Here is a 19,655-nt window from a genome sequence, read left to right as displayed (position 1 = left end):
CTTCGTCCTTGCACCTGGGCTCAGAGGAGGCGTGTGTGTTCAGGGCTGGAGAACTCTGGATGCTGCAAAAAACCCAGATGTCTCTTCCCACTTCCTCTCACCAAAACACATTTTGACATATTTCCGACGAACAAATTCTCAACAATCCATCCGACTGGCAGAGCACCTGCCTGGCCTTCAGAAGTCTTCTACATCACCTGTGTCCACTCACCCTGCTCTTTGATTTGGCGGATCTGGCGCACTGTCTCTTTGAGAATGGCACATTTGTCTGGTTTGACATTGAAGCTGTCGATGTCGCTGAGGTTAGCGGAGATCAGCTCAGCCAGCTCCTCGATGTATTTACTTTCCTGCTCCCGCCGCTTCCTCTCACACCTGCAGGGGGCGATGTGCAAAAATGAAAGCTGAGCAAGAGTGACACCTCCAGTTTTCTTCCAGTTTTCCTTTTTTTTTGGGGGGGGGGGTATTTTAAATCAATAGAGGGGGATGTTGGCAGAAATTAAGTGTTTAAATCCTGTTGGCACTATTTTGCACAATAGGGGGCAGTTTATTCATAATATGTGTGTTGTATTTATCGAGTATTGTTAAAAATCTCTCTTGAAAAATGGTTTTAAACTTAAGAAAACTCATACTGAGGAAGAAAGAAAAGTCATTCAGCCTCAAAAGCTTTCAACCAAAACTGACTGACTACTCCAATGAAGGAACCACGTGACCTGCTCTAGAGAAACCACTGACCCAGTAGCCCAATTTCTCTTCTCTTTTGCTGATCAGTCACACTCACCCAAGACCAGGCGTGTCGCAAGTGGAGAGTTTGCGCTTACGGCTTTCTGAGCTCAGAGGTTCCATGGAGTTCTCCCCCAATCCACTCATCGTGTACACATATCAGCACCTGGGAGAGGAACACACACGTGTGGAAATAAGACTTTTAAGACAACCGTCTTACCAGCCTTTTAGCTGTTGTATGGGCAATTCGCAATGACATGGTAATCTCTTCAACTCAGTGAAAATACCCAATGCAAAGGCAGGTTAACACTGGATACACAACAACTGTTTTGCAGTACACACCAGAGCAAAATATGCTTATATCATGCAAATCATATTCTCCTGGCAGCAACTGACGAACATAAACATGTCTCGTCAGCCTCTTCCTCTGAGAAAATGAGAGTAAGCATGAGAGGTTGTGTTTGTTTGTGTGTGCGTGTGGGCCTGTGCATGCGGGAGTTCATCAGCTCATGTGGCGCACACAACCACACAAGCACAAAAGCGCACACACTCACACTCACACTCACACACACACAGGATTAGCAGTGTCTCTGATGATAAGCCACGCTGCACAACTAACCCCGTTAGACAGCCGTCTGTCTCCCATAATGCATCACATTTCGTCTCCAGGAAGTGAGCTGATAAAGGCTGCTGGGAGGCGAGGAGGAGGAGGAGGAGGAGGAGGAGAAGGGAATACAGGGAAGGAACGGAAAAAATAAGAGAGGGAGGGAGAAGCCGGTGCTGTGAAGTGAGCTCTGATTGGTCACTTTCTTTGCCACAGTGACAACGGCTGACACTGGGGAAAGGTAGGAGGGAGGAAGGGAGGGATGGGGGGGGGGGAAGTAAATGAAGGAGAGAGAGAGAGAGCACAAATATAGTGGGAGACAGAGAAAATGCAGAGGAAGAGGAAATACAGAGGGGGGAATCAGAGCGAAAAGAGGCGGAGGCAGACAGAGGGAGGGAGGGAGGAGGGAGCGAGCAGTGAGAAAGAGAGATAAAGGCATGTCAAAGAAAGACAAGAGGGAAGAGGAACAGGTGAGAGGGGAGGAAGAGGAGGAGATGTAACATTCAGACTGTCTGCTGTGTGTTTTGAATGCATGTGTGGCGCACACAGTGGGCTGAAAGCCTCCAGTACCCCTCTTAACCTTCACAGCCAGAGCAGCTTTTTTCATTCCATTGATTACATGGTTATCCTCTGACCAGAGCACTGCCTCTCCTGCATAGCAAATCAGGCCAATGGCAGGGGAGAGATGCCAGCCTGTTATTTAATCATCGTGCACCATCATCTCAGACGCCTTCTTGAGGGATCAGAGCAATCCCCCGAAAATGTCTGCTCCTTTTTTTTCGGGTCTTGTTTCTTGGATAAAGAATATTCAAGTCTTCAGTCGTGCAGTCTTGGCTTGCAACAAGATCATATTCAGCTGCAACAAGCGATGAACACACTGTCTTATTGAGACAGAATCAATATGAAAGCTGCTTTTATGCATGTCTTCAAGACCAGGTGAAACTCAGTTGTATTCCCTAGCAAGACAACAACAGGGAATACTCATGAGTCTTCTTCTAAAAGCCAGGGATGATCTGAAGACTTGCCGATCCCCTTGCTCAATCCCCCCCGATTTAAGTTTCTTTCAAATTTCTCTTTTAATCTCTCCCTCGAGTACCTCCCATCTGTCTGTCTGTCTGCCTTTGTCTGCTTGCCTACCTGCGTCTCCTTCCTGCCCATCCTCCTGTCTGCTTCCCTGTGTGCCTGTCTGCTGCTCGTCGTTAGACAAAACCCTCACTTGCTCTTGTCTGATGAAACCTACCACCAGGCAGAAGGCGAATGCTATAAGCTCGAACCCTTCAGAACTTGATAAGCCCGAGCACAGTGTGTGAGTGAAACCCCGTCTTTGCCACCACTCCGATGGAGCCCGTTCGCCTGCCTGCCTGACAGCCTATTGATGGAGTTCTCAAAGGGGGAGTTGCTCTAATTGCGGAGTGAATGAGGCAGCCCCAGAGAATGGTTGATTAGGAGGCTGCTGAATGCCCCAGGGAAATGGGTCACCTCCAGCCTGGCGCAGGCCGCCCGCTTTTCCAGTGCAGGGAGAAAGTCAATTACACGCCACAGGCAGTGGGGCCTGGTGGCAGTGAGGCAGCGGGGCTGTGGTGGATACAATACAGCAGCAGGGGGCAGTGGGAATGAGACGCGTAAAGAGGGAAATGGTAGATGGTGATGGCAGCACGGACAGCAGCAAGAGGGTGAGAGGAGGTGGTGATATAAAGGAGAGAGAGTTGCAGTGGGTGTTAGACAGTGAGGGTGGCAGAAAATACTGGCTGAGTTAATGCAGTCTGATTAGAGCATGAAGAAAACTTGAATAGAAACAATAAGGAACGATACGGGCCTTGGAATGAATGAATCAATGCTGAAAAGATGCACCAATGATAATTAAAACAGGAATGTCATGAGAAGAAAACAGATACGTGAATACAGGAAGCAAATTAATCAGCATCACTTAATACAGCCATCGTTAATACATGCAAAATTAATTGTTGTCTAACTGATAGTTCATTAAACTTTATTGAATAGTTATTTTACTGATAAACAATGAAATGCATCCTAATGAGCATTTAAGTGTTTATCACCACAATCAGGACAGTTCGATAAATAACTGGCTCATTAACCAACTAAGCTTTTGCTATCTAAATAATTTTAACACATGCATCACATTGTATTTATTACCCAGTTAACAAGCTGTGACAACCCTTTCAACTGTGGTTATAGACATTTTACAAATGACTTTTATTGACCTTTAAATTTTTCAAACATCTGGTCCATCCAATGAAGTATGAATGTTCTGAGTAATGTTGTTAAATATTTACAACCTATCTAGTTATCAGATGTTTTGGAAACAACAACTAATGTAATCAAAATTTAGTCTTTTCCGCTATGATGTAACTTATACCTGAAATTATTCCTTAGAAATTAAGTCAGGGGAGTAAATCTCATGGTTGAAGATGATTGGGAGGCATTAATCAGAGCCAGTTCATCAGAGCGGTTACCAGGCAGAAGCTGCGGAGAGTTTAGCTGCCGAGCCGTCGTGGACGAGTCCTCTATGACACATCCAGGTGAGTGCATCCACGCAGGTACACAGCAGTTCTGAACTTTCACCCTGAGCAGAATAAGGTTCAACCTGGTGCTCAACTCTGATCTTCACCTGAGTGGTTTGAAGGGGTCACTGCTTTCACGCTGGCAGTAGACCCACATATTTACTGGGTCATTAGACGGGTGTGAAAGGAAGGTTAGTGGGGTCAACACCTGGGGTGGAACTAGCTCCTTTAGGTCAGCTACAGGAGAGCAGCCTGACACTGATCCTGGAGTGTAAAACTTCATGACAAAACCAGAACACGCATACAGCATACAAACCAGTTCAGGTTCACTCAACAATCCCACAGACATGAGATGAAATTGTCACCGAATAACTGTTCCATGATGAGGTAAAACACTAAAGGCAAATTTAACTTTAATTTGTATTTTTTTTTTAGACATTCATGAGCCCAAAGGCTTAATGCAAATGTTTCCAGTTGAACCCTAGGCCTCCAGACCAAGATCTCCCTCAGATAGTACAAATATATATTTTTAAAGCCTTTAACATACTCAGATAATGTAGCATCTCCTTGTGTCATTCATAAAAGTGATGACTTTTGGTTATTTCCTTGATTTATTCTTTTAATTTCCAGAGACTATGGTTAGGTACTAGGCTTGCGCCAGTTTTGGATTCATCAGTTCACATTTATTACAATAAAAAACATTTATTGCCAAAATTACACTGCTGACTCTCTGTACTGCTTTGCTGATTGAGTTGTCATTTCACTGGGCATCTTCTGACTTGTTTAGAGTTTACAGGAGTGTTTATAAGCAATATTCCCATTTCTCTCACCATGTTAAAATGGTCCTTCATCCAAAAAGCAGTTGTTGCCAAAAATTTCACTGCCGGTTTGTCACTACCGTGTACGAGCATGAGCAAGTTGGTTCAACTGATTGCAACGCTGACCAAACCGTCAATAAGTGACGATCAGAAGTTTATAGTTTGTTTCTTTAAGCGGGAATCAAAGTGTCTTGGTATTACTGAGCATACAGCTGGACTTAGGTTATATTAGCAGATGCACTTAAAGCTTTACAAACAGACATTTTCGAACAATTTTTTTTTAGTTGTTGGTAGCCATGAGGCATAGTTAGCTTTAAACTAAATATACGTGACTGGCTCTTTCTGCATTACTGAGGCAAAAAGAAATGATGCAGTGATGAAGAAAGATCTCAGGTCACATAACTGTGAGTACTTCAAAGGCAAAATACACTTTTGGGGCAAAGAATCGGTGTCAGTTTCAGTTTGTTCTGTTATTTTGCCGAATAACAAAAAAATCTTGCCAATCGTAATGGTCACATATTTAAAAAGGTACTGATTAATTATCCAGGAACTGCAGAGTACAGCTTCAACTTAACCAGTGTCAAGCTCCAATATCTGAGGACACATTTGAGTGAGAGAGTGTACATTAAAGATCATGAGATCATGTGACATCACCCCTGTTCATGTGACCACCTGTGTTCAAGCACAACACAGTCAGGACAATGAGGAGCTGAAGGTAGGCTGCAGTTCGGTAGCATCTTTAAAAACACAACATTGACAACTCTGCAACATCCGACTCTTGCTGAATGCCGAACAGCTGCAGCTAAGTTTAGCAGAACACTTGGAAATGTAGAGGATTGGGCTTGGTTTTTACAACTAAATTTTTTTTTTTGGGAAACTACAAAAAGGACTGGTGAGCTGCTTGCACGATTTTTAGATTTCAGTTGTTTTTTTTTTAATATTTCAAAATGCTTTCTTTTACTGGAAGATAATTTTTAAAAGATATTTTATGTCAAAATTAGTTTCAGAGGACACATTCAATATTATCTATCAATTTCACAGACTAAATTTGTCAGATAACTAGTTTTCTAGTATCTGGTCTCTAAATTAGTTATGTTTTTACACATTGGAAAGAGGAAGTGAGCTGTGAGTGGTTTACATCTAACAACTTCATTTCAAGTCAAACTTCTTGACATCTTTTACAGCTCAGACCTCCCATAGAGTGGCATCAAGCGAGTGTGTGTGTGCGTTTTGTAGTACACTAAAAGAGATGAGCAGTGCTTCAGTAATACTGCTGAGTTAAACAACATACTCCAGGGAAGCAGAATTAAAATGGATTAACAGCTGCTGAAAACTGAAAGCAAAAAAAAAAAAAAATGTTTTGGAAGACAGAAAAGTGGAGAGACGAAAGACCTCCCACGACAGAATGACTCACAGCCGAGGAGGGGAAAAAAAACAAAAAAAATAACGCAACAAACAAGACTGTGTCAGGAGTTTCTGGGGGCAGACGCAGAGAGTACAGGAACAAATGAGCTACAACAAATGCAATGTTGGCTATATCTCTAATTTGTGTCCTACTCAATCTGCATACAAGCAGGTTTATCTCTGTCGCAGGAACAGTCTGGGGTTTCCCCGACCGGATTTGGGGTCAAGCAAAACCTCTTCAGACTCTTCAGTGTGTGTGTGTGAGAAACCATCAAGGTTGAAACAGAAAGCAAATTTGAACAAAAAAAAAAAAAAAAAGAAATACTTTAAATAGTGTAAGTTATCTCTCAAACGCAGAGATCTTCCTGACAGAATTTCCTGTCTGTTAGACAATCGTCTGTCTTTTTGCAGGCAGGATACAGACCCAAGACAGACAATTTTGGGCAGGGTGTTGGTGAAAAACAGAGGGGGGTAGAGAGGGAGGGAGGGGGGAAGGTGAGCGAGTTAGCGGGTTGGGTGTGCTCAGGATGGATGATGCAAATAGCCTCGCTGTCGCCTGCCTGCCTGCCTGCCTGCCTGCCTGCCTGCCTGCCTGCCTGCCTGCCTGCCTGCCTGCCTGCCGCTCTATCATAATCTGTGTTGACAAAACAGAGGCACACAGCCCTGGACTGGCCATGTTAACTCACACCAGTGACATGACAAGAGCTGCAGCTGCTTCAATGCAACTCCTCACACAGTCACTCACAGCCTTCACTGCTGTATGACAGCTAAAGACCAGAGTCCACAACAATGTACATTCTCTTTTCTGTTGTTTTCAATTATGCTTAATTGTCTTCATCTCCAAAGGCAAAGTTGAACAAAAAACACCTCCAACAGAGACCTCAAAAATGTATCAACATTTTACTGAAATCATAATTTCGCCCAGTTCAACAGAAAATTGTGGGAGGTGAAAGAAATCAAGCAAAATATGTGTCGACATCTCATTCTTAATGAAGTAGTGTTGTGTTTCAGAGACATCCAAGCCTGCAAATACTATTCTTTAGATGCAAGACATCTTTAATACAGATCCCTGCAAAATTCACACCGTTTTAATTTCAAATTGATTTTTTATGAGAATGATAGGGGGAAAAAAACTATAATATTGCAATAATCAAAATAATCGCATTACTTTTTTTTTTTAAATCCTGCTGCCCTTTTCTTGAGCTACAAATTGGTAACTAGATGGGATGAACTGCTGCAGGTTTGTTGTGATTGTTATAAATGATGCATTTCAGTTATGCATGAACCTGAATGCAGCACACCCTGTTACTTTTTATTTCCAGATGTTTTCTAATGCAGCTGCTCAACTGTTACACTGATGATTCAGCCAGGAGATTGTCACATTCATCAAAGACTTGGAAAGTCTTAAACTACATTACCAAATTCATGGGACACTCTCCGAACAAACCGTGGAAAAACCGTGGTGCCACCCATCTCTCCTCATTTACAACTTCTTTATTTCTTCTTCATCAAGACCAGGAACTGGACTCCTCTCTCTTACTGACCTCACTCTTGCAATCTGTGCAACAGCATCTGCAGAAGCTTGTGAGCGAAAGAATGCGTGGTTTGGTTAGGTGTGCGTGTGTGCTCCCGTGTGTGTGTGCGTGTGTTTTCAAGTGCATGCATGCTTGCGTGTTGTTGTCACCTGCAGACAGGGGTAAAAGATTAATGCTCTCTTTCAGCCTTTGTGGCAGGTAGAGCACAAAGAATAATTTGATTTCTCCTCCTCTCTCCCTGCTGTCTTCCCACTCTTCATTTTCTCATCTGCCTGAAAATCATCCTCTTTGTTTTCCTCTTGTTACCGCCACCACCACCGCCACTCTCTCAAAAGCCATTCCACCTTCTGTCTTGTTAGAAACCCTGAGAAAATCTGAACCTCAAACACAAAACACCTCCATAAAACATTTGCTCCTTCAGAAAACACACACTGTTCCCTGCGTTCAGGTCAGGAGGATGTTGCAAGAATGTGGCAACAACAAGAAACTGCTCAACCTAAACCTAGTGGGCCGTTGCCATGCCAACCATATGGGATGTTAGCCCACCTTGTGACGGTGCTGAGATGATGGACGATCAGATCTCGCCCCCCCCCCCCCTCACTCCGGGGGTGTGGTCGTATGTGGGCTGGTCAATTGAGTCTGGAAGAAAAGAAACACAAAAAAGTTGAACATACTTAAGTACAGTGATATTAATGGCTAACAAGCAGCGTTATTAAAGAGCTGCCTGAAGACAGATGCACAGGAAGCTACATTAATGACTTGATGAGTCGTGGGAGGACTGCCTCACTATGTGCTTTTGTCTTCATTACTGTTGCACACATTTGCATTAACACACAGACAGCCAGACTAACCCCGTACAAAACAAACCTACACACACACACACACACACACACACACACACACACACACACACAAAAGGGATGTTGAGAAGAGTTTTACAGGAAGCCAAATGGTGGAAACCTGAGAGGGACGTGGCTACATGTGAGCCACAATTCATGTGAGGTGTAGAAGGTACAGCTGGACTGAAACATCGAAGCTTTATTGCCAAATAACCGCCGTGCTTTATGGACGAAGAGCAAGAGTACGAAAACAGATTATTAGGCTAAATCACCACTCTAATCCCAAAAGCACATAAGAGGCTAATTTGTGTCCATTTAGATCCTGATAAGGAACAATGTGTGAGTGTGTGTGTGTGTGTGTGTGGCCACGCTGGGTTGTTGTAGGAGCTCAAGTGTTCTGTCTGAACAATCAGAAGAGAGTATCCCGTGGGGGTAAAGAGTGCGTAACCATGGAGAACACTGGGCGTTTCCATGACACCCTGTCATCAGTAAAGCACACCACCAGGATGTCTCATGTTCATCTGTCACTGTGCCTCCTTGTGTGTGTGTGTGTGTGTGTGTGTGTGTGTGTGCGCGTGTGTGTACCAGAGAGTCTCAAATAGACTTTCATTTTTATTAAGAGGATGTGCGCCACGTCAGAGCGCACGATTAAAACCAAGTACTTCACTTACATGTGCTTCACTGGCTGACCTCACACCAAATAGATCTATGTACGGTAGTGTATGTTTACATGAGTGTGTTTAAGTGTGCCTGCGTTCACCGACAGCGACCTGACCGCTGGCTGCACTCATGATTGGGAGCAGATGGGGGCCGTCGGTGTGTGTGTTAGGAAGAAAAGAGGAGGGGGTGGGTGCTCTAGTTTAGGTGATGTATGGACTATCAAACGCCAACAAAGACCCTCCTTCTACCGATGTGTTTCCTATTAATCGAAAGGGCAGAAAAATAGAGAAGGACCGCTTAAATGTTAAAATTTACAGCTCAATTGTGATAAAGAGTAACTGACTCCATTTTTATTCTTTTAGTGCAAAAGTTCAGGAGAAATGTAAAAAAAAAAAAAAAAAAGAGTTGCGCGGCACGCACAAGCAGTGACAAGAGAGCCTTCAATGTGATCATTACCGTGCTTCGTGCTCGCAGCCATGAAAACCAGAGTGAATAAAAATGTTAGTTAATGGCTCATACAGGCGTGAAGCCTTGAATATGAAAGCAGTGTGAATGAGCTTCAGACATAGCAGTTGAGTCAGTAGAGAAATGTTAAGCTTGCAGGCGGTGAGGCCTTTTTACAGTCAACCCTCCCTCCTCTCATCACTTGTCTGTTTATCTCCTCACGCTCTACAATTACACCACACAGCTAAACAAGTGCTTACTGTATGAATGTGCTTGTATTTCATCAATGCACTTGAGCAACATGATAAATATCTTCTGTGACAGCAACTTCTTCTTGTAAAAAGCAGCACAATTTAAAGATGTAATAAAAGGCGCAGCCAGGGTTCACAGTTTACCGAGGATGCTCCAACAGACGCCATTAACTTCATGAACTTCAACTGCGCAGTGTCTCATAAACAGCGGAGGGGAGTCGATATAAACAGCAGAGGTCATATCTCAACAACAACGCTGCATTCCAAACCTTTACACTGTTGACAAAAGCCGATTTAACCGTTTGATGTGAATGTCTTCTTTTAACATTACACATATTATAGATTAAAACAATGGTTTTCATCGCAAAGATATCTTTATCTCCTTCAAACGGCCTGACACTAAGACACGTGCTGTTATTTGTCTCTTCGCTTAATCAGACACCGCAAATGCAAAATCATATGTTGTAGCATGTTGAAAACTACCTCTGAGTAGCATTTTAACGCAATATCAACTTTATTGAGCCCATGTAATATGTCAAAGTGAAGTCAAAGCTGTGCACTCCAGTTTCTTTCTAACCTCACCCACCCAGCCACCGGTGATCTACAGCGACCCGTCCTTCTCTAGCTGAACTAGCTAAAGGGTGAGACATTCTGTTACTGCTTTGCAATCATTGCACTTTTGTTATGATACGAAAGTGTTTGTCTCTTTATCAGATCTCAGCCACGTGCACAGCAGAAACATATGTTATGGACACTTCTTGGTGTCTTTTAAAGTTGCACATAACCAACAAACAGCACTGATAAGATAAATAGCCCACTCACAGGCCTCCTCTGAACCTTCAAGTGAACCAGGGACTTAATAACGTTTACATCTAGGCTTGCATTTGACAAGATATTTGTTTGCAGGAAACTTCGTGGAAGTACAAGTTTAAATTAATATGTCCACTATAAATCAAGGAATTTGCAATACAAAATAGACCCACAGGCTACCTGACACCATGATGCATTAATCATTAAAAGACAGAAGACACAACAGGGATCAGAGCTGATAAGCATTCAGAGACGGGGGCTGAAGAGCCAACGCGACCAGCCTCTGTCACTAAAAATTAAGAGAAACTGACTCAAACGGACTTCCAGTTTGCTACTCATGACTGGATCAGAAAAAAGAAAAACAACCCAGGAATTATTTACTTCCATAAATTATTGAAGTATTTCTTGAAAAGAAATGAAAACATAGAGAGATGAAAGTACATACCAGCTGTTATATTGACTAATCTGTTGAGTTGTACTTTCCCTTACGCAGAGATATCCTGCTCACATTCTACAGACATAAAAAAAAAACACATTTTTGTATGATACAGATCTGCACAAGAATTACACCTTTATCACGTAATGGGTTTTTCGATAGAAAAAACGATAGAAATTAGAATAATGTTTCTAAAAATTAACATTCCTCATCTAACATTATATATCATATCATGGTATCAACTAGTTGTTTTGTTTTGTTTTAAATAATGCAGCCCACTCCAGATGTTGGAGAAGCAGTTTAATCAGCTGATCCAAAACCAACTGGGAGGGTTCAACTGCAGTTCATGCTGATGCCAACTGCTAAGTTTATAAAGACTTAGTCAAGGATTTCCACATCAAATAATTTTTCAGTTGTATAAAAAGTATGGGAAACAAAGTGAAATAACTTTTCCATTTAGTTTCTCTCCAAAAAAAAAAGAAGTTTAATTTCACGAGATTATGACATCACAAGATCCATCCATCCATCCATTTTCTTCCGCTTCTCCTATTCTTTTAAGGGTTGCGGGGGTGGGGGGGCTGGAGCCTATCCCAGCAGCCTTCAGGCGAGAGGCAGGTTCACCCTGGACAGGTCACCAGTCCATCACAGGGCCAACACATAGAGACAGACAACCATTCACACTCACATTCACACCTACGTTCAATTTAGAGTATCAATCAGCCTCGTCCCCTCTTGATGTCTTTGGACTGTGGGAGGAAGCTGGAGTACCAGAGAGAACCCACGCAGACACAGGGAGAACATGGAGACTGCACACAGAAAGATCCCTTGCCGGAGGCGGGGCTCGAACCCGGAAATGACGTCACAAGAGAAATCATCCTGTCAGGCTTCAATGCGTTTGTGTCCAACCAACTAGGGATTTTGACCAATCAGGGTCATTTGAGGAAACACAGCAGGGATTAAGCTTTGACAGTGGCTGGCTGCTTGTTTAAAACAACAATAGCTGTTCCTAACCAGGCTAGCTTTGATGCTGTTAGCATAGATACACTTAGCATACGCGCAGCTAGCATGGATGCTATTTGAGTAGATGCTTCTAGCCTAGATGCTGCTATAGCATTAGTTTCATCAGAACTGAAGAGTACAGTTTCTTTGATAGAAAAAAAATTGACATCAAAGGCTTTTCTTCTTTTATCTGATGGTTGAGGTTTGCACAGGATAGAAAGATGGTTCATCCAGTAACCTGCCAACTAATTTCGAAATTGTCTGCACACTGAACCTGCTCAGTAGGCGATTTCTCAGATGGTTGTGGGAGACAAACCATCTAAAGCAACCGGTTAGAAAATTCTTATCTTACTTTACATTGGAGCTGAAATCTTTTGCTTCAAATTTACATTGTGTAAAAAAAAAGGATAAAAGTCAAAGAAGTGTTAAGATGTTAAAACAACAGTCATTATGAAGACAGTTTAACACCTTCTCCCACTCGGTGTGTGATGTCACCCACTCTAGCCTCTGAAAGTCCTGTTGAAAAATGCAAGAACTCAATGTTGGCAAAGGAGAAAAATAATTTGGATTCAAATCTTGTCCAGTTTCTAAATGGGTTATTTCTTGGGACAAAATATTATCCAAATTGAACTTTTCATATGACATTGTTGTTGGAAGAGTTGTCATTGTGGAAAATTTCATCCATCTCCACTGTCGCCGTGCTTCGTTTGCCGGCGCGAACTGCCCACCCGGCAAGAAACGGGGTTCGGTAGCATTTTATTGAATCTTAATCCACTATCAAATCCTCTTATTAAATCCAAATCCTTTTGAATCCCTTATCAAACCTGATTAGATTTAGTTTGACATATTCACAACTAACAGAAGTTTTAACTAACAAAAACTCAGAGTCACTTTAGATCCGTAATCACCTTTTGTTGACTGAGACAGAAGAAATGGTGGTTTTATATTTTTTTTCTCATAGTGGCAGCTTAATTAATGTTTATAGCCTGTAGATAAAATCTGAGAATGAGATAGGTAACAGAAGATATGAAATGTTCATTAAATGGATTTGACTCACAGAAATAACACATGTAGGCTTTTTACTTTGCACACCTTATTTTTCATGAGATACTTGATCTTAATCCTGGAGGTCCCGATCAGCTTTAATTATTGATTTGATATGAATATGAAGTAGGTTATGCACAACATTAGCCCATCTCCCTGAACAGAGTCACTTCATTGCCATACAGTATTTATTTCAGCCCCTTAATGCACTTTTGCAATATCTTTTCCTCCTATACGTTTTGCATACAACTGTGCGCATAATTTGCATTATGCAGTATATAGTCATTGTGCTCTTCATTCAAGTTCATGCTTATTTTTTACCAACAAATTTCCATGGCTTTTTCGGGCCTGTGAGGAAAGACTTCCTGACCATATTCTTTCTGAAGCATCTGTTCACACGTGTGTATGACAAGCTACGTAGTTTAATCAGAAATGAACGTGTGTTAGAGTAAACTACTATTAACCAAATTTCTCAGTTGTTTTGTGCTGGACCACATATCACTTGTGAGGCAAATTTCCATGACTTTTATTTTATTTAAAAAAAAATGTTTCAGGCCTGAAAATTGCAGTTTTCAAACTCCATGACTTCTCTAAGGTATTCATGACTGAGGGAACCGTGTGTATATGTCACAGTTTTTCTTTTTACTTGAATATGATTGACTTGCTAAAGATCTAACTGATCACCACTTATTTTAAGTTTATCAAATAACTTTTGACCATTTAACTACTGAGCATATTTTAATCCGGTTATGCATGTTTTTCCGTAGGTTATTTAGCTATTAGCTCCACTAGCAAACGCACTGGTAAAACACTACCTTCACAAAGCTAAATGTGGGACGATAAAGAGAATGAAGTGTAAGGAGTGATGCCAGTCCTGCATTTAGTAGGATCACGATGCAGTACCACGTCAGTCAGATTTCCATCAACATATTGTGATGCACCACATAAGAAGCGTTTAACGAAATGGTCACTTTCACTGTTCATGTTTCATCCCCTTGTTTGAAAAAGTAAATGCACAAGTAGGAAACGGAAAGCCATTTTGCAAACTTTATCCTTGTCTCGTAGTCTATACCCACGTTCTCTGACAGCATTACGCAGCCAAATTAATTAATCCCAAAACACTTGATGGAAATGCACTTAATACACATTTTTATGACATTACAGCAGTCCACTTAAAATTCACTTAACTAAATGGAAGGAGCCCCTGCAGCATCTGTGGATAATTTACGTCAAAGATCACATAACAGCCATTCAGTGTGATAGACGGTGAAGGATCGAAAGAGTTAATGGTACCTGGAACCCAAACACGTTAAATCATCAAGAGCTACAGTGTTGAAACTCTTTCAAAAGTACTATGAGCCCAAAAAAATAATGAATGTAAAGTTAGCAAAGGATATACAAGCTGGGGCAGGATGGCTTAGAGGTAGAGTGGCCATCAAGCAACTGTAGGGTTGCTGGTTCGATCCTCACTTCCCCCTATGACCATGTTGAAGTATCCTTGAACAAGATACTGAACCCCTAATTGATCCTGATGGCCCTGTGATGGACTGGCGACCCGTCCAGGGTGAACCCCGCCTCTCACCCAACGTCACCTGGGATACGCGGTATAGAAAATGGGTCAATGGATAAATAAACAAGCTAGCTCTGAATACTGCTGCTCTATGTCAACTACCTGCTGATGCTGGATACTGGAGAAAACTTTAAAATATTAATTTATCGAAAATTAATGATTACACAAAAACAAAATGAACCCAAACCGAATCTGTCAAAGTGAATCTAGTCAAATCAGTTCCAATAAGACGCACTTGTACTGACAAAATGGTACAAAGGGTTTTTTTTTCCTTTGAAAACTGTCCATTTATGTTCACACTGCCATAACACACTGCTCATATGACTCACTGATGATGTTTGACAGTAAAAAATGAGACGCTTTAACAAACTGCCAATTTCTCTTATGTGAAAGACAGTGTACAGACATAAAGTTCTACCGTTAGAGCTCAGGAAATGTGAGGGTTTTTTTTTTTGTTTTTTTTGCCAAACAGAAACCAGATCTGTGATAAAACAGGCCAATTGCAGAAGAAACTTAAGCTGCCAGATTTGGTTGGATTTGAGTTCAGTAGCAGCTACAGCTGTCGCTACAGGTGAGTTCTGAACACACCCTTTGACACAACACTAGCGAAAGGGATCTGTGCCTTTGAGAAACATCTTCAGGCAAAAGGAAGGTTAGCAAATTAAACTTGGAAGGATCAACAGGTTCTCTGCGCAATTTTTTTCCCCATCTCTTCTCCCCTCACTCATTTCTGTGACATTTTTCTCTCCATGTGTCCATCTTCTATAATGACTGTTAAAAAAGGGAAATTGTCTGCGCTCGCCAGCAAACATAACACCACAGTGAAGAGCGCATAAAAGTACGTTGTGTTTAAGTCTGTGTACTCTGGGTGACTCTGCTTAAGTTTTGTTTTCGCTCAGTCCGATCCAACAAATCCAGCACTCACACTGGAGCAAAATAGAAGCCAAGCCACATCTTGGCACCTCGCCTTGCCTTAAACAAATCAGACCACAGAGGCTAATAAAAAACTCAGAGTCCAAAGCTCGCCTCCACAGACGAGGGGGTACCAAAGAGGGGAGCCATTCTCAGCTACCCGCTCCGTCTGAAATGAACTTGCAGGAGACAGAGTGCTGCTTTTCAGCTCTGACACAAAGTGCCAGTCTCGCCTCTGCCTTCATGATCCAAACCGCCTTTCTTAGCGGTTAAATAGCACTTTGATGTTATATTGTTATCCACTAGCCTCACAAAAAAGTGAAAACAAATCGCTTCATAGTTGAGTGACAAAGTGAGAGTGAACTTTACATCTTTAGACCAATTACGGAGATGGTAGCACACAGCCGGCTGCTTCACACTTCAGAGAGGGATAACTGTGGGTGGAGGAGGATGAGGAGAAGCAGAGGAAAAGCGTGTGGCGGAGAGCAGAAATAGGCCAGGCAGGTCTAACACTAAAACTCCTCCAGCCAGTCAGGGTGTGTCGGCTGCAGGTTGCCATCATTTACAGTCACATTTGCATATTCAAAAAGGGAAAGGGGCGCATGACTCATCCATTCCAAGAAGGTAGAGGAAACCAAACCCACAGCAGAGTGCAGCACAGTTTACTTCACAACAATTTATCTGCACTTACAGCCATAGCAAAGCGAACAGGATGGACAAACTATTAAAAAAAAACAAAAAAAAACAGCCGTAGGAGCTTAAAGCCACTTTTAGATGACTTTACAGTGCAACAGCTGTTTTGACTACAGTCTGACACTCAATTTAATGAAATAGCCAACTTTCATCTTTTAGAATTCAAAAGAGTATAAATACTGTTAGAACACATTTGAGGATCAAACATCAAGGGTATCAGTGTGCACATGCCAGCCCGCACACACACACACACACACACACACACACACACACACTCATCTAGCCCTACACTTTAAATTAACTCTGTTTATCCTTATTCTTTCAAATGAACCAAGTTGTCTCCAAATGAAAAGTGTCAGCTAAGCTGCTTGACTGAGGACATCAGAGTTTGGGAGCCTATAAAGTTGCTTCATCACTGTGACTTGCTCTAAGTATATAGACAATACAGACAAAGAGCCGAGTTACAGTACTGGTGATTCTCATTGGGGCAGCAAAGCCTATTAGTGATCTTTTTTTATAATTATGATTTACAGCAGAGGTCAGAAAAGTCCCAGAGTTTGACAAAAGTTTATTTTGTGTTTTCTGTTTTCAATTTGTTGTTCTTCGTGAATTAACTTTTGCTAATGAACAGTACTGACTGCGTCATATGATCCGAGCACAATTGCGCAGAAATGATGCGGTGAGTGGCACGGTGGTGCAGTGGTCAGCACTGTAGCCTTACAGCAAGAAGGTTCTGGGTTCGAGCCCTGGTTCGAGCACGGGATCTCTCTGTGTGGAGTCTGCATGGTCTCCCTGTTCCTGTGTAGGTTCTCTCTGGTACTTCAGCTTCCTTCCACAGTCCAAAGACATCAAGAGGGGACGAGAGGCTGATTGATACTCTAAATTGACCATAGGTGTGGCTGTGAGTGTGGATGGTTGTCTGTCTCTATGTGTTGGTCCTGTGATGGACTGGTGACCTGTCCAGGGTGAACCCCGCCTCTCCCCTGAAATCTGCTGGCCCCCCGCAACCCTTAACAGGATAGGTGGTAGGTAATGGATGGATAGATGAATGCATGGATGATGCGATGATGTTTGATAATTTACCACACTCAGTTGTCCTGCCAGCATCTTCCACTTTCTCTTCATCTCCAGACAACATGCAACACAGCAAATATGAGCATGAAAGAACAATTACAACTTGCCCTGTCAAGTTTTCGCTGGAAGGTGGCTGGGATGACCTCTTCTACTATGTTACAGCTTCATGTTACGTTGACTACGCTGACACTTCCTGATTAAACTACACATTGCAAAGACTTGTTTACTTGCTCCAGACGACTTGAGGGAAACATGCCTAAATTGCATTTAGTATGAAACTCCTCAAACAGAAGTTCATTATATTTTGGTGATGACATATAATTTATGCCTAAGAAGCCAATCAAAGCCAGACTGGGTTATTTTTTAACTCAGGAGGGCATCAAGTGCATTGCCAACATGAAGACAGCAAAAAGGTTACAATACTCCTTGACAAATGAATGGAAGTGGCCTTGGAATACCATCTAAAAACACACACACTGGGGCAGCATTATGTTGGCTTTGTAGAATTCAGTGTAAACAGGCAAACCTGGCATAATGAGGGGTCTTCCTCTGGTGGTATAATGGCACCCCTGTACCTGAAGGTAATGTTGACATCACTAAATCAGTGCCACATTTGGATTGTCATATATTCTCTGCATTACTTCAGCTTCTGAGTGAGTTACACATTTGAGCAGTGAATGGGCGATGACAGAGATTATTAAAAAGCCTTGCTGAACTATTATCTTGCATATCAGTCAAACCTTGACAAGCATCAAAGTTCATGTTATCAACAAGAGCTCATGCCATTTTCTGAACATGCGTGCATAGGACGACAGTATTAATCCCACGTTGTCTTCTGCCACCTTTAGCTGAACCTCGAAGTAAATTAGCTATCCAAGGACTCTTTTTGTTAGAGTTTGTCTGAGGAAATGTCAGGGTCAGAACCAGGAATGTCCCAAGCTGATCCAAAAATCGGTATTAGGTTCAATCCAGTCACATTTTAAATGATCAAATAAAGTTGATCAAGATCAAATACTTTATTCATTGTATAAGCTCATGTTTTATCCTCTGAAGTTAGCTTGTGTTGCAGAGCTGCTCTCAACAGCATAAGATTCAGTATTACATTCTTGTTTCAAAGAAAAGTGTGAAAATTATATGGACTCACTGATGCATGTGACACTGAACTTTGACTGCATGGTTTGCAAAAACACATATTTGCTGAACTCTGACAACATGGTACTGTAACTGACCTTTCAGGATTTGTTTAACATTCACAAATATCAGATCAATAAGTTAATCTGATCAGTGTCATAATTTTGAACCTGAATTTGGTTTAAGTAGCCTGTGGAATTGTTACTTGTGTAAATCTACCTCTATATTCGTCGATCTATTATCAGGAGTTAATCAAAAGGACTGGGATCAGGCCCAGAAAAACATGCCTAACAAAGTCACAAGATGTGTTCTGATGCAACATGTATGAACCCAACAATCTGACATGCCTGTACAGTCAAACAAAGAACTAGGTTAAATAAAACGACTCATTGGAAGACATCAATTATGCAGGAGCGATGCATTATCGTAGCATGGAAGACATTTTCTGTGAGTTAATTAACAATAAAACAAGAGGTAAGGCTGTCAAATATAAAAGCCGTGAGTGACTTGAGCTTGAGTAGCATACAGTGGGTAATGAAGTAGCTATAGGCCTCATGGGGTAGAGAAAAAATATATAGTGAGATTGTTGGAAAACAACTGTCACCTGCTTCAGACTGTGTAATGAACTATGTCATTGAACCCTGGCAAAGTGAGGCCATACAAGCTGAGGAGGTAGATAGTTTCCGAACAGTTCAAGCTTAATTAGCGTAACAGGTCAGTCAATAAGCCACTCAGAGTCCTAAGGTGGTGTCCTGAAGAGGGCACTGCCTGACGACCCCCGAGCTTGGCTGAGATACTGAAACACTCACATGCACGACGATGAAGAAACCTGCAGGAGGGCGACTGAGTGATATTGTAGTATTCAAATACCGAGCTCGGGAAGGAAATGCCATGACAATTATGCTCAAATGTTCTTGGTACCAGAACACATGAGTCCAAAGATGATGGACTTGGTAGATCTGCATCATTCTGTCAAGGACACAAAGGTGAGGAGAGAAGCAGAGCTGATCACTACCTGGTGGTGCATTGGAATATCCTGTCCCATGATAAACCATCTAATTACTGTACAGTTACAGACCATTTATAGTACTATTAAAAAAACGCAGTAGATGTAAGGGTCAAGTTATAACCTTGCCAACCATAAAGTCTGAACTCAATCTCAAAGGTGTGAATGGCATGGATGTTGTCA

The 19,655-nt window shown here is 42.0% G+C and overlaps 1 protein-coding gene across 2 annotated transcripts in view; it reads right to left on the bottom strand.

The window, feature by feature from the left end:
• LOC147255647 (nuclear receptor coactivator 3-like) overlaps positions 1 to 19,655 on the bottom strand; it is a 63,388-nt gene that overhangs the window by 17,590 nt on the left and 26,143 nt on the right. For both annotated transcript variants that reach the window (XM_086213474.1, XM_086213473.1), the window contains exons 2-4: positions 8,150 to 8,242; positions 779 to 886; positions 212 to 372 (exon numbers count right to left, since the gene is read on the bottom strand). In XM_086213474.1, coding sequence (XP_086069600.1) covers positions 212 to 372; positions 779 to 867 — 250 coding nt within the window. In that variant the 5' untranslated portion in view covers positions 868 to 886; positions 8,150 to 8,242. The remainder of the gene's footprint in view (positions 1 to 211; positions 373 to 778; positions 887 to 8,149; positions 8,243 to 19,655) is intronic.

Source organism: Aulostomus chinensis, chromosome 9, assembly GCF_037954235.1.
Source record: "Aulostomus chinensis isolate RoL2024-O1b breed Wild chromosome 9, RoL_Achi_v1.0, whole genome shotgun sequence".
NCBI lineage: Eukaryota > Metazoa > Chordata > Actinopteri > Syngnathiformes > Aulostomidae > Aulostomus > Aulostomus chinensis.
The sequence above is the reverse complement of the archived record's forward strand: the minus strand, read 5'-3'. Positions and strand labels throughout refer to the sequence as shown.